This window comes from Gobio gobio, assembly GCF_949357685.1.
Source record: "Gobio gobio genome assembly, chromosome: 20".
NCBI classification, from domain to species: Eukaryota; Metazoa; Chordata; class Actinopteri; order Cypriniformes; family Gobionidae; genus Gobio; species Gobio gobio.
The window spans coordinates 38980073-38995457 of NC_137113.1; the positions used below are offsets into that span (position 1 = coordinate 38980073).

Below are 15385 nucleotides of genomic sequence, written 5' to 3' on the forward strand. Positions count from 1 at the left end.
GTCTTAATGAGTGAATCAGTGAGTCGATTCGTTCAAACGGCTGATTCGTTCAGGAATGAATCTTTGATTCAACCGATTCATTCAAAACGCTGAATCATTCAGTAACACACTATGGTAACATACTGTTGCTGTGAGATGCTTTATGGTTCTGCTGTGATCTTTGTTTGGAATTACTTTCGCTGCTGAAACAGAAAGCAGACACTCAATATTGCGTGTAAAATGTAAGTGACTTAATGTTAATTGTTCATGGAACTGTCATAAAGTCACGTTTTCAATCGTGATGGTATTCAGGAAAACAGCACTCTTGGTAATGTGACGTTGCAACTGTATCATATGTTATAAATATAAATAAACTCCACATTTCTAAATTTTTACAGCAGTGTGTTAACTGAGTTTCTCTGTGTGAGCAGCGCACATTTGTTTAGATTTTTCTAAACGAGCGTTAACAGCACAACCTTGTTACCATCAGTTCATTATACATTATATATTATTATCCACTGTCAATCGCCACTTACACTAATGAATGCAGAATCATTTTTGCATTTTGGGGAATTTTTTGTTATTGACGTTTTAATCAGCTTGTCCAGTCGGGCAAGTAAAATTGTCTTTCACTTGGCCCTTCAAAGAATCCACTTGTCCCGAACAAGTGGACAAGCGTTAATGTTGAGCCCTGAACAGGAATACTGTGATTATTAAATGTGAAAAGGATAGACGTGGCACTGCTTCACATTATACAGGCTTACTGTTTCAGAGCAGTTCGCAATGAGTGAATACTGTGTATTTATACTGAGCAATTGCTTATATGATCTACTTTGGATGAATTATGACAATCTTCACTTAATGGTGTTTATATTGTAATATGATATAGATTTATTGCAAGAGTGCATATTTTATACTCCCTCATCTCCCTTCTGAATGAGCAGCTGGAAGTAGTAAAGCATGTACGCTAAAAATGCTGGGTAGTTTCAACACAGGTTTGGGTCAAATATGGACATATCCAACCGTTGGGTTTAAAATTTGTATTAAAACATTTAAACCAACGATTGGGTTTGTCCATATTTGACCCAAACATGTATTGAAACAAACCAGCATTTAGAGTGTAGATATTTCAAAATAAGAGTCCCCGTGTATTTTGGGCTTGTTTATAATTAAAGGTCCCACATTATGCATACAAAGGTTTTTTCTGGATATTAGTATTTTGGTACCAATAAACGATATCTAGGAAAACTCTTGTAGCTTCTCTCTCGGCCACCCGGTCACTGGGAGGAAAGACTAAGAACTTCATTTAACACATTTAGGGCCAGATTTACTAACAGCTTGTGCTAGCCCAAACCCTCTTTTGGTGTTAAAAACTACTGTCAGGATTTACTAAAGACACGCAGTGAAAAACTAGCGCTGAAACACACATTTATTTTTGCAGTTGACTTATAGAATATGCTTTTGTAGGAGCTTCCCTTTGAGACGCAACATTTATGGGAGGAGAGTATTTAAATTAATCATGCAAAGTGATTTACTAATGTTTGCGCTCGTCAATTTACCACCCCCAAAAAAAGCATGTCTTAAGCCATCTTCCATTGGTTGCAATTTTAGATTTTTTAAAACATTGAAAATATTATACTCTTGACCACAAATCAATGTTTTCATTTAAGTGGGTTGTATATTTTACAGTGTACATTGGTCTGAGGAGATTTTAGCTGTGAATAATTCTCTAGAACATGTAAAACCCATTTGACAGCTTACTGAATAGTGGACTTGACAGAAACAGTCCTGTGTTGTTCGAGACTCTGAGATATTAGCTGTTAAAGCAGCCCTGGCTTGATCTACTGTGCTGCCCCACTATGAGGCCCAGAGCGAGTACAGGAAGAGCTCATGTCAGCGGTAGGACTGCAGGAGCATATGGTCCTCACAGCAGGGCCGTCTCATCAACCTGACACTGCTTCAGAACCTTAGAACATGACCTGCCCAAACTAAAGCTCTCTAAACTCTGCTGAAAGACTGGTTGTGGGTGAAATATGTTATCTGCTATGGCAGAGAGAAAAATGGCATGCACACTTAGAAAGCATATCTACATAGGTGAGTCCCTTGTGAAAAAGAAGTACACTTTTGCATACTCACCAAAAAGATTCACATAAGATTGCAGCAATAGCAAACAAGAACGATCCAACGATCCCATCAATTCCTGACAGGCAAAATCAAGTCCCGCCCTACATTTTTTTCTTGTTCGAGAAACTGTTCACTCGGATATACTCTATATAGCCAAACGTTTTGGGACGCTTGCTTTTACATGCACATGAACTTTAATGACATCTCATTCTTAATCCGTAGGGTTTAATATGGATCTGGCCCACCTTTGCAGCTAAAACAGCTTCAACTCTTCTGGGAAGGCTTTCCGCAAGGTTTAGGAGTGTGTTTATGGGAATTTTTGACCATTCTTCTAGAAGCGCATTTGTGAGGTCAGGCACTGATGTTGGACGAGAAGGCCTGGCTCGCATTCTCTGCTCTAATTCAGTCCAAAGGTGTTCTATAGGGTTGAGGTCAGGATTCTGTGCAGGCCAGTCAAGTTCCCCCACACCAAACTCCCTCATCCATGTCTTTATGGACCTTGCTTTGTGCGCTGGTGTGCAGTCATGTTGGAACAGGAAAGGGCCATCCACAAACTGTTCCCACAAAGTTGGGAGCATGAAATTTTCCAAAATGTCTTGGTATGCTGAAGCATTAAGAGTTCCTCTCACTGGAACTAAGGGGCCAAGCCCAACCCCTGAAAAACAACCCCACACCATAATCCCCCCTCCACCAAACTTTACACATGGCACAATGCAGTCAGTCAAGTACCGTTCTCCTGGCAACCACCAAACCCATACACGTCCATCGGATTGCCAGACAGAGAAGTGTGATTCGTCACTCCAGAGAACACATCTCACCTGCTCTAGAGTCCAATGTTGGCGTGCTTTACACCACTGCATCTGAAGCTTTGGTGCATTGCACTTGGTGATGTAAGGCTTGGATGCAGCTGCTCGGCCATGGAAACCCCTTCCATGAAGCTCTCTACGCACTGTTCTGGAGTTAATCTGAAGGCCACATGAAGTTTGGAGGTCTGTAGCTATTGACTTTGCAGAAAGTTGGCAACTTCTGTGCACGGTGTGCCTCAGCATGCGCTGACCCCGCTCTGTGATTTTACGTGGCCTACCACTTTTTGGCTGAGCTGCTGTTGTTCCCAATTGCTTCCAATTTTTTATAGTACCACTAACAGTTGACCATAGTGAGGAAATTTCACAAATGGACTTGCAACCTATCACGGCAACCTATCACGGTAGGTTATATCCAAAACTGCAGTATCTATCAAGGAAGGAACAGTGGTGAACCGGCGACAGGGTCATGGGCGGCCAAGGCTCATTGATGCACTTGGGGAGCGAAGGCTGGCCCGTGTGGTCCGATCAAACAGACGAGCTACTGTAGCTCAAATTGCTAAATAAGTTAACGCTGGTTCTAATAGAAAGGTGTCAGAATACACAGAGCATCACAGTTTGTTGCGTAAGGGGCTGCATAGCCGAAGACCAGTCAGGGTGACAGTGGGCATGTGAGCATCAGAACTGGACCATGGAGCAATGGAAGAAGGTGGCCTGGTCTGATGAATCACGTTTTCATTTACCTCACTTGGATGACCAGGTGCGTGTGCATTGCTTACCAGGGGAACACATGGCACCAGGATGCCCTATGGGAAGAAGCAAACCAGCGGAGGCAGTGTGATGCTTTGGGAAATGTTCTGCTGGGAAACCTTGGGTCCTGTCATCCATGTGGATGTTAAATGGTAAATGGACTGCATTTATATAGCGCTTTTAACAGACCAACGGCCATCCAAAGCGCTTTACATTTTGCCTCACATTCACCCATTCACACACGCATTCATACACCGACGGCGGTGTCAGCCATGCAAGGCGCCATCCAGCTCGTCGCGAGCAGCTGGGGTTAGGTGTCTTGCTCATGGACACCTCGACACTTGGTCAGGTGGAACCGGGGATCGAACCACCAACCTTCCGGTTTGTAGACAACCTACATGAACCACTGAGCCACTGCCGCCCACAACGATGTTACTTCTACACGTACCACCTACCTAAGCATTGTTGCAGACCATGTACTCAGTATTCCCAGGTGGCTGTGGCCTCTTCCAGCAGGATAATGTGCCCTGCCACAAAGCAAAAATGGTTCAGGAAGGGTTTGAGGAGCACAAGTTTGAGGTGTTGAATTGGCCTCCAAATTCCCCAGATCTCAATCCAATCAAGCATCTGTGGGATGTGCCGAACAAACAAGTCTGATCGATGGAGGCCCCACCTCGCAACTTACAGGACTTAAAGGATCTGCTGCTAACATCTTGGTGCCAGATACCACAGCAGACCTTCAGGGGTCTAGTGGAGTCCATGCCTCGACGGGTCAGGGCTGTTTTGGCAGCAAAAAGGGGACCAACACAATATGTTGTGTATGTTTGACCTTGTGTATGTCATGTAAGTATGTCACAATAGGGAAGAAAAGACTACAGCAACTTCCGTCTCATGCCGACTTTAAAAGAATATGAAAGTAATGTTTTAGAGACATGTTATATACAATCACATGATTCAATTAGAGTTCTTTTTTGACCCACTTCAGTGGGACTTTGGTACTTATTTATATGTAACTAGCTCCTGAGCAATGCAGTAAGCTGCTTATAATACTGATGGACCTTATATATGGATGGTGTGATATGCGTCATATTCTGACGTGAATCAGCTGAGAGTCAGCTGATGCTACACTTGACTGACGTGACCTGCCAGAACTAATGCTACGCTTGATTAAATCATAATAATTTAAGATGTACTTTAAACTAAAACTTTTATCTTGGCATTATTACATAGAGCACTTTAGAAAAGTATACTTAAGAAATGAAAGTCTACTCTCTTTAAGTACACTTAGTGGCCTTTTATTTCAGTAATATATTATCTGCAAAAAATTAATATATACTTTTAAGATTTGAAGTGCCCTACAATTGACATGATAAATGTAGAAAAGTGTTTTTGCAGGCAACAGTGTTGCGTTTTATAGACATCCTGTGAAACGCTGACGTATTGTGAAATGAATGAAGAAGGAATAAAATCACAATGTCATCAGCACTGACAGGTTTTCTTAACACAAAGATCATACTCCACTGGTTTATTTTGGGCCTTGTTTGGCATTTGGTTAGTATTGGGTAACATAGAACCTCTTTAAATGGTCACTTTTGCTCTAATTGTGTCTTTGTTCAAGGTTAAACTTGGTGTGTATTTCTGCCGACTGATATTTCATATGCTTTATAATGGCATTGTGCTTAACCATTGGTTTTTATATTGCTCTCTCTTTCTCTCTCACTCTCTTTTGTTTTCATTACTGACCAGGCTATATCTAACAGCAATGTGTTATCTAGCTTTGTATTTAATAATGTGACGAAAAGGCTCTGAAACAGTTTTCCTTTTGACTTGCCAGCTCCAGAACAAGTTGTATTGCCTGACCTAATTTATTTGACTAACCCCTGTGGTTTGTTTTTTTATTGACAATCTTTCATTTGAAAGCCACGTTTCTAGCATACATATGCTCTCAATGCAAAATGCTGAACAGTTCGTTCATGCGTTCATGACCTCAAGGCTAGATTATTGTAATGCTTTACTGGGTGGTTGCCCTGCATGCTTAATAAACAAACTCCAGCTGGTCCAAAACACAGCAGCTAGAGTTCTTTGACCATATTGGATAAATGGCAAAGAATGGCATCTACGCTAATGTTAGTCTCTCTGTTTATCCCGAGGTTTATTGAAGTCAGCCGGATCCGAGCTGTATCCTATCAGATGGTGGACATGCGCCTAGATACACTAAGTATAATAATAACATAATTAATCCGTGCGATTTGCTGAACCAACTTTCTTTATGACAGTACTGTACTATGCTAGCTGTTCAACCTAAAATGATCATTTACTCACCCCTGTTGTTTCGAATCTGTTTGATTTCCTTTCCTTTGGATACAAAAAAAAATATGATTTTTAAAGGCTACTAGTTGCATTAAAGCTTCAAAGAGGACACAAAAGCACCACATTTTGTACAGTATTTTCCGTTATGGCTCTTATGATGAAATGTCCATTTCATTTATCAGTCCTCATCATAACAGGCTGATCTGTTTTTAGAGAGCATCAGAGACATATTGCTCAGTATTTACTAATCTGTTTCTGTTTCTAATCTGAGTCATCAGGTGAATGAAAATGGGCCACAGACAGCATGGAAAAAACACCCAGTATGCAAAAAAATTTAATGCAATTAACCATATCATTGCCATTTGTGCATGGTTAGAAGTTTTAAAAGTGAAAGGAAAACATTCCCTACATCTTTTGTTGTTAACATCCAATAAATCTCTGCCATATTTGGCACAAATCCATCATGAATCAAATCCATCATTATGAATATGGCTTATATTTATACATTTAGGATGCATTTGGTAGACGCTTTTATCCAAAGCAACTTACAGTGCATTCAAAGTATGCATTTCTTTTTCACCAGTTCATGCATTTCCTGGGAATCAAACTCATTTACATAATTTACACAGCCTATGTCATGTTAATTACAGTATTCCACATATTGTTGGCCATGTACAGCTCATAGTGTGTTATAGCATTTTGTACGATAAACAATTTTGGTTCACTGCTTTCAACAAAACATGCAAATAATACACAAAACAGCCAGGATTATCCAAACCTCATCTCAGATGAGAGTCTACAGATGAAGAGACATAGTTGATAATCAGTCATTATCCATGAGTGAACAATGAGCTTGTCTAAGGAGCATGTAGAGCGAGAGTGAACAATCACATGACTGAATCTCTTAATAGAGCAGCAATGTGACATGTCTTAACACTTAACACTAGACAGATAAGTTGTGAACAGAACACACGCACAGCGTGAAACTGTGATGTCAGTGATATAACACCACAAAGAAGAGATGTGATCTGAGAAAAGCAAGCCTGGCATGGTGTTTCTTTTGGTGTGATGTTTGTGCATGAGGTGATGGAAAAACATACAAAGTTGGCGCTGAAGGGCATGGTCTCGAGCTTTTATTAGAAGTTTAAAAATTGTAGTTGGAATTTTGTGGCTTTTGGTCTATGTCTATTTTGGTTTAATGTAGTGACAACAAATCCCATTATATAATTTTGGAAACAACATGTTTTTCCTAATGGGGTTTTATACATGGATGTATTGCTACCTTTGTATTTCTGACCAAAGAGTCCTCAAGTTTCTATAAATACTTATTGATTCCTTCTGATATTACATCAGTCAGGAAGTAGTCCATATTTGACCTATTGAACATATTTCTGGCCAAAGAGTTCTTAAAGGGTAACTAACTAGGGCTGTAACGATTTGACCAAAAATAAAAACCTCGATTAATTGAACATTTTACCTCGATTACGATTAATTAACGATTATTTCGCTTTTTTTTTTTGCTTTCCGTTTTTTGTCCTCATAAGATTTTTGGGTAAGTTCCTGATAAGGTTTTTACTGTAAATATTTTCTACTATTAAAGGTGGATTTTTTTTTTCTAATGAAAGTGCATTTCTTTGTGATTTTAAAATACTTGAAGGAAATACGGTTCACTTTCTGCAGTTATTGTCAATGGGGCAGATTTCAGCTTGTTGTACATAAGATACAGATAAATTAGTAGGCATAGGCCTACATTATATTTTTTTGAATGCATTAATGAGAGGGTGATAGTGTGTGAGAATTACTCATACCGTGTCTGTTCATTATGAAGCTGTGGTTTGTACTTACTTCAAAGGTATTAATATGCCTATACCGGTTGAGTTTCTAAGCTACTTTAGTGACTTTACTTTAGTCACAGGACAGCGTTGACACTGCATTTCTGCGCTACTCTCTGCGCGCGATCTTCACGTGATGTGCGAGGTTCTGTCTGAGTGTTTGATTGTCACAATATATCAGGGATTAGTTCAACATAATACACATCTGATGGTCTAAAATCACTTTAATGTTCAAACTGGCAGGCCTTAAAACAAATGACAAAGCTTTGTGAGGATGGAGGTGAAAGAGGTCTGCCTTCAGGGCGTGCGCGCGTTGTCAGAGACGCGACACGGCTCGGCTCTGTGTCACAGAAAAACGCTGAGCACTGAACGGATACATTTTCCGTATTGTTGTTTTTGAATAGTCCAATCGCTTTAAATGTTCTTTAAACGCATTTACTTTACAAACTATATGAGGACGAAAGTGAAAGCGATCTATCTTCGGGGCTTGCGCGCGCCGCCTCTCTCTCTCTGTGTGTGTGTATGTGTGTGTGTGTGTCGCAGCGCGTAAGCTATAATAAGAACGGCAATTAACTTACCCGTATAAACTGTGTAAAACATGCAGTTACTATAGTGATTCTGGGCATCTACAAAAAAAAAATTAAGCGCTCCTGCATCTCTCGGTGTGCCTGCAAACTGCACTTGATGTGATTGACAGGGCGGAGTCACGTGACTTAAACCGAAATAACCGATTTGGGAAAAATACGTCGGTAGAGGTTCTGAATTTCGGTTTCGATTATTTTTCGATTAATCGTACAGCCCTATAACTAACTATACATTATTTTAGATTTCTTCTGATGTTACATAAGCCATACAGTAGTCCATAGTTCTGGCCAAAGAGTCCTCGATTTTGAAATTTCTATACATACTCATAGACTCCTTTTGATGTTACATCAGCAAGACAATAGTCCATATTTTTTCATTTTTATTTTTGAAAATGACCGATCATTTCGCTAGATAAGACCCTATTCCTCATCTGGGATCACGCAAAGCCTCTGAAGCCTATCAAATCACTTTGAAACTGCATTGATTTGGACCTTCAGCATTTTGGTTGCAATTGAAAACCATTATATGATGAAAAATCCTGGAATGTTTTCTTCCGAAAACTTCTGAAAATGTATTTTCGACTGAAGAAAGAAAGACATGAACATCTTGGATGAGATGGGGGTTAGTAACAGTATCAGGAAATTTTCATTTCGGGGTGAACTAATCCTTTAAAGGAATCATTCGCCCAAAAATGAAAATTATGTCATTAATTATTCACCCTCATGACGTTCCAAACCCGTGAGACTTTCGTCCATCTTCAGAACACAAATGGAGAGCTTTTTGATGAAATCTGAGAGCTTTCTGTTCCTCTGTTGACAGCTATGCAACTACCACTTTGACGCTTCAAAAAGTTTATAAAGATATCGTAAAACGAATCCAAATGAATTAAGCGGTTTACTCCAATTTTCTGAAGAAACATGATGGCTTTATATGATGAACAGATTGATTGTAGACTTTTATTTACACATTCATCTACTTACACATCAGTTGTGGTAAACGGAAGCTCAAGTACAATCGCTTGACGTGCGAGAACCAATGAGGTTAATTCTCGTGTTGTGCAGCACATTTGAACTTCCGCAACAATCAATAAGGTTTGTTTTCGCACGTCAAGCAGGTTTGGTTGAGCTTCTGTTTATGTTCGCTGATCAGTGTTAATATGTGAATAAAAGCCTACATTAAATCTGTTCATCACACAAAGAGGTAGTGTCACTTCAGAAAATCTGGACTAATCTGCTCGATTAACATGGATTAGTTGATTTCTTTATAAACTTTTTTGAAACATCACAATTGGTACATGTGTAGCTGTCAATGGAGGGACAGAAAGCTCTCAGATTTCATCAAAAAGATCTTCATTTGTGCTCCGAAGATGAACGAAAGTCTTACGGGTTTGGAAGGACATGAGGGTGAGTAATTAATGACAGAATTTTCATTTTTGGGTGAACTATCCCTTTAATTTTTCAGCATACCAAGACATATTGTACAATTCTATGCTTCCAACTTTGTGGGAACAGTTTGGGGAAGGCCCTTTTCTATTCCAGCATGACTGCGTCCCAGTGCACTAAGCAAAGTCATAAAGACATGGTTGGATGAGTTTGGTGTGGAGGAACTTTACTGGCCTGCACAGATTCCTGACCTCAACCCCATCGAACCTTTGGGATGAACTAAAACGGAGATTGTGAGCCAGGCCGACATCAGTGCCTGACCTCACAAATGTTTTCCTGGATAAAAAGGCAAACATTCCCACAGAAAACACTCAAATCTTGTGGAAGGCCTTCCCAGAAGAATGGAAGCTGTTATAGCTGCAGAGGGGGACCAACTCCATATTACTACTATCTATGTATTTAGAAAGCAATGTCAAAGTCCTTGTCGGTTTAATGGTCAGATGTCCCAATACCTTTGTCCATATAGTGTATTTATTTAGATATAATCCAGAAGAGTTTACACTCAGCTGACACTCTTTGCCCCAAATGCCACTTATTTAAACAGCATGATTGTTTCTAGGAGCTTGTTCAGCTGAGAATAGGTTAATAATCATGAATAAGCTCCATTATTTATCTACATCTGCTTTGTTGTCGTTTTGCTGTGCTATGTGCACAGTGGACACAATTAGCAAATTGATGGCCATGTTAAATAGTTTCTTTCACTAGCAGGCGGGCTTGGCAGATGGTGGCCCCTGTTCTGGAGCCAGTCCCCCCATACACAGCTGGCCAAAGCTGTATATTCAGACAGGGGTAGTGAGTTGGCACTGTCAGGCTCCTGTAGGCCTCACACAAAGGACTACCCATCTGAGGCCTGCCCCGAGGGGGAAGAAACGCCCCCCTTTAATGCATGCTTATCAAGGATCCCGCAGCACAGGGGCGGCTCGTGCATTTTTTATCTTTTCACAAATGGATGGCTGTCCTTAGAGTATTCTGTGGTTCAGAAGCAAACGTTTGCTTTGAGTGCATCTGCAGTTTACAACGATTAAATAATGGCAATATGGGCTCATTCCTACTGAATCCTAGTAAAGGAGGAACTTGTCATATTGGCACCGAACATTAACAAGAAGGTCATAAATTGGTTTGAACACTAAAAGTGAAAATGGTGCTTCTCAGGAAAATGGTGCTATTTGTTTCACAATGACTGAATTAACAGGATACTGACTTTATTTATTTGTTTGATAGATTCACCTCTGTTTAGTGTTTAATGCATTTTTTTATGTTTGTTTGCTAATTCGCATATCCGCATTCATTTGCGTTACATTTGAATGGGTTGCATAGGAGAAAAAGACTAATTCCACCAAATGTTTTGCTTTAAATAAGAATTAAACAGTATTCTTTTACTGTCTGTATTTTTTTTCTTAAAATGCTTTATGTTTTGGCACAAACCAAAAGATAAATATAAATATTACATTTTCTATAAATCTATAGAAAAAAATATCCTTACATAAAATGACTAGTACCTTTCCTGTTAAATTTATGGACATTTCCTTCAACCCTAAATTGCAATGCAATGCTTGATTCAAAATATGGGTAAAACATCTATGAAAACTCGATACATAAATGAACATGTTATATTGGTCTTTATGTTTTATGGACTTTTCTTGCTGTCGTAATCGTAAATAATATTTGCTAGCTAAGGGTGTTTTTTTTTGCTGATCTTCAACCCTCTAACATTCAACCCTAAAACATTTTTAATATAACATGTTTGGCATAAAATATGTTAAAAAGTCATTTTTTCATTAGTTATTAGGGGCCAAGCATCGAGTGGAGCGATGGCACCTATTGTATCCGTTAAGTTTTCTTCTTCTTCTTCTTCCACCATGGGAGTCAATGGCAGCCCATGGAACCGTATGGTAAAAAGTTGTGAAATTTGGCAGTCCAAACATTCATCACAGCTAATTTGGAGTCTCTAACTCAATCCCAATTTTTTTATTATTATTAAAATGATTCCTTGGCTCAAGCCATTCTGTTGCGGTCATTTTACGTCATGACAATTTTCCTGCTAAATTTTCCCGCCAAAAAACGACTTTTTTGAACTCCTCCTAGACGGTTTGTCCAATTTTCATGATAATTTAACCAGATCATCTTCAGACCATGCTGCCAAAAAGTTATCAAAATCTTTCTGATAAACCCAACCCTTCTCGGATAACAAGCAAAAGAATTTGTTGAAGAGTGCGCCAAATTGGACGCAAGGCTACATTTCCGCAATGCTTTAGTGTATTCAGACCAAACTTGGTACATGTCACCCCAAGCATGACCTGAGGCAATTTGCAACATTTCGACACAGCGCCACCTACTGGTCCAAAAATACGAAAAATTGCTATTTTTGCTTAAAACTTCTGAACATCATGCTGAGTCAAATGATACCTAATTTTCCCATTATGACTTTTGTGGGTGTCGGCCATTTTGAATTTTGCCCTGAAATGCTGTATTTTACAAACGCATTAATGTATCGTTACGAAACTCGGTATGTGTCATCGGGATCATGTCCTGAAAGTAGTCAAAAAGTTTCGAGATAGTTATAATAATTTCCAAAAATGATATTAATTCTTATTGTTGCCATTTTTCTGAAGCTCCCAGCCAAGCTTGCGTGTGCTTGGCCCCGATAATTGCTGCTTGCAGCTATATTTATATTACTTTCCATTACAATGTTTGATTTATTAAAATACATGTTGAAAATGAGTGAAAACACCAGAGATTACTAGGGAATCTGAAATGATATGTAGCCTATATAAATGCAAAAATCTTACTGCGATGGGGCTGAAATAATGTAGTGCTTTAAGGTTTGGCTTAGGGTTATAAACGGTACTTTGCAAGGCTAAAAACCACATATTTAAGATAATGGGTAATAGTTTATTAATCAGACATCGAAAACCCCATATTTGTTGACCACTGATCTGTATAATGATGGGAATCATTCCCTTCTTGTAGTCCTTTGCATCTATTGCGGTTATGAGCCTGGGAGATGAAAAACATGATTTCTGCAGTATATCTTTTCCAATTAAATTATTTGAAAAAGTCCCAAATTTTTTCCTTAGACAACCTAAAGTTGGAATAAGTTTACATCATAACTTCCTCTAATCGCTGACACAGATGTCCATTATTATGCCAACACAAATCGAGAGGGGAGGTGTTGGAGCGTTTATATGGCACGCTGAGCCGCATAAAACTCAGGGGACAGATGGGTCGGAACAGAACGTACCCAATGTGACTCAGTCATGTTCATCATATTCTTGTCATGCTCCTTCTTGGCCCACATCTGTGCACGTTTTCGTCCAACATCCATTAACCAATCAGATTCGATTCTGTGATTCTGTCCACGTGCTTTAACATATCTAGTATCCAAATGATATCTATTCTGTTGAAAAGCATTGCGAAGGAGCATAAAGTATTTATGGCACACTTGAAAAGCTTGGCACTCTCCATAAGAACGATTATTTGATCAAGTCTTTTAATACAATAGAAGTGAAATCAATAGAGTCGTGTGTCCACACCCATTATATCACTCAAAGGACTGTGACAGCATCGATGCTACACTACGTGGACCGTGTCAATAAGAACGTTCTCTCTTTGTTTGTCTCTCTCTGTCTTGTGACAGCATGGCTGAAGGGACTTCGAGTTCCTCTGCAAAGTGCTGGTACAGAATACAAAACAGAGCTCTGAGGAAATTTCGCTCAGCTCACACAAAGCATGTTCTTTGCTTTAGCGCTGATGAGAGACTGATGTTAAACAAGTGCGTAGATTTGATATAATGGATATAATCACCTCTTGTGTCTTGCATTTGTACGTATTATTAGTAGTCAACCGATTACGGTTTTCTGAATTTAACGTCTTTTTCACTTGCTTTTAAATATAACTCAAACTTCACTAATCAGCATTTAAGCAGAAAATCCATTGACAAGAATGTCACTACGTCTGTCAGTTCTAGATATTGACTTGATGTCAAAATGATTTTAATTGTCTTGGCCCAAAAAAAATAAAAAAATCATTTGATTATGAAATACTAAATATTCTGATACAAAAGGGGGGAAAAAACATGCTCTTGTGCTTTAATATGACATGCTTTGTATTGTAATCTTCAGCTCTTCGTCTTATATATTACATTTACATTGACTGCTTTTCCAGAGCAGCACAAGGCAAGAGAGCCTTTTTTCTGGAAAATCAATGACTAGGTATGCCTAGAAACCCATGCACTGGGATACACCCAAGTAAACCCTGTCCATAACCATTAATTGTGAACTTACAGTAGTAGACATACGCACATATGACATAAATACAGCCCGGTGTCACCCAGATGAATCAGCATATTCAGAGTGTGGATCGACTAAACGTTTTGCTGTTTCATTACGATGTGAGTGAGTGAACTGCTCACTGGTCAGCCTCAGATGCATCTGCAATCCGGTATTGTTTCAGTATTGTGCGCGCGCAATGACAGTGTCCATGGTGCTGAACGTTACGCGAGCATCATACTGAAAGCATTCAAGTGCATGGGATATTAATGCTCAGAGAGAGAAAAAAGCATATTTCAATGACCCAAGGGAATAAAATAAATATCAAAATGCATGCGCCTTGGGAAATATGTGATGTATTCATTAAAACGTTTTTACAAAGAAACTCAGGACGTGTCTTGTAATTAAAATAATGCTTTCTTGTCTGGAAAGCTTAAATGCAATGCTGTCTTTAAAAAAAATGACAGAGCAACTAGGCAAGCTCACGCGCAAATGTAGGCTATATCAGTCTTATAATGCACGCGCCTAAAGAATAATCAAAACTGTCGGGTTTTTTTGTGCATTTCAGCACGTGAGGAGTTCTGTGATTGCATTTGCGTGCATTAATGGCATTTCCCTGTGAAAGCGCGAATGCAATGACACATCAAACCAGCTCCAGCCAAATGACAGGATAGCTGAGCAACATTTACGCGTCTCGGGTCTGTATCAGGATCTTTAAAAGCATGCGCCTTAAGTGCATTTGCATTTTGTATTTTGCATGTATTTAAATATTTCCCCGTCCAGAAACCTCACATGACACTGCTCCTCCACTCACTCCAGTTAACCTGTCTGAAAAAAATGGGGGAGAATTGAACAAAAGCAACACTTCTTACCTTCTCTCCCACAAAGCTGGATGGCGTCCAGACTGAGATTCTTTATCATGTCCTCACACGGGCTCGTGGGGCTGCTGACACTGTGTCCCACGCGTGGAACCTCCATCGTTGAGCTTCTAATGAACGCTACTCCGGCAGTGAGAGTGACTGCAGTGCCGCAGGACAGATCTTCACTCCGCGCTCTCTCTCTCTGTCTCCCACGGGTTTCCACAGTGTGCTGCTCATGAGGGCTACGTCAGCACATCGTCACTGCTCCCCTGCGACACCACAGTCAAGGGCAAAGAGCAGTGTGCCTCTCTCCAGTGACGTGTTCTACTGTAATTTAACTCTCATATTTATATTTATATGGTCACTCTTTATATCACAGTGCCACTGCACCTGTGCAAGTACTGTGAAATACTAATAAGTTATTATTATGCT

General features: G+C 39.6%; 1 protein-coding gene across 2 annotated transcripts in view; it reads right to left on the minus strand.

Annotated features, from left to right (window-relative positions):
* phyhiplb (phytanoyl-CoA 2-hydroxylase interacting protein-like b) overlaps positions 1-15158 on the minus strand; it is a 52578-nt gene extending 37420 nt beyond the window's left edge. Inside the window, exons 1-2 of one of the 2 annotated variants that reach the window (XM_079801417.1) lie at positions 14966-15158; positions 5979-6011 (exon numbers count right to left, since the gene is read on the minus strand). In XM_079801417.1, the coding sequence (XP_079657543.1) occupies positions 5979-6011; positions 14966-15071 (139 nt within the window). In that variant the 5' untranslated portion in view covers positions 15072-15158. The remainder of the gene's footprint in view (positions 1-5978; positions 6012-14965) is intronic. The other variant, XM_079801418.1, reaches the window with a different exon arrangement.
* Positions 15159-15385: the final 227 nt, after the last annotated feature.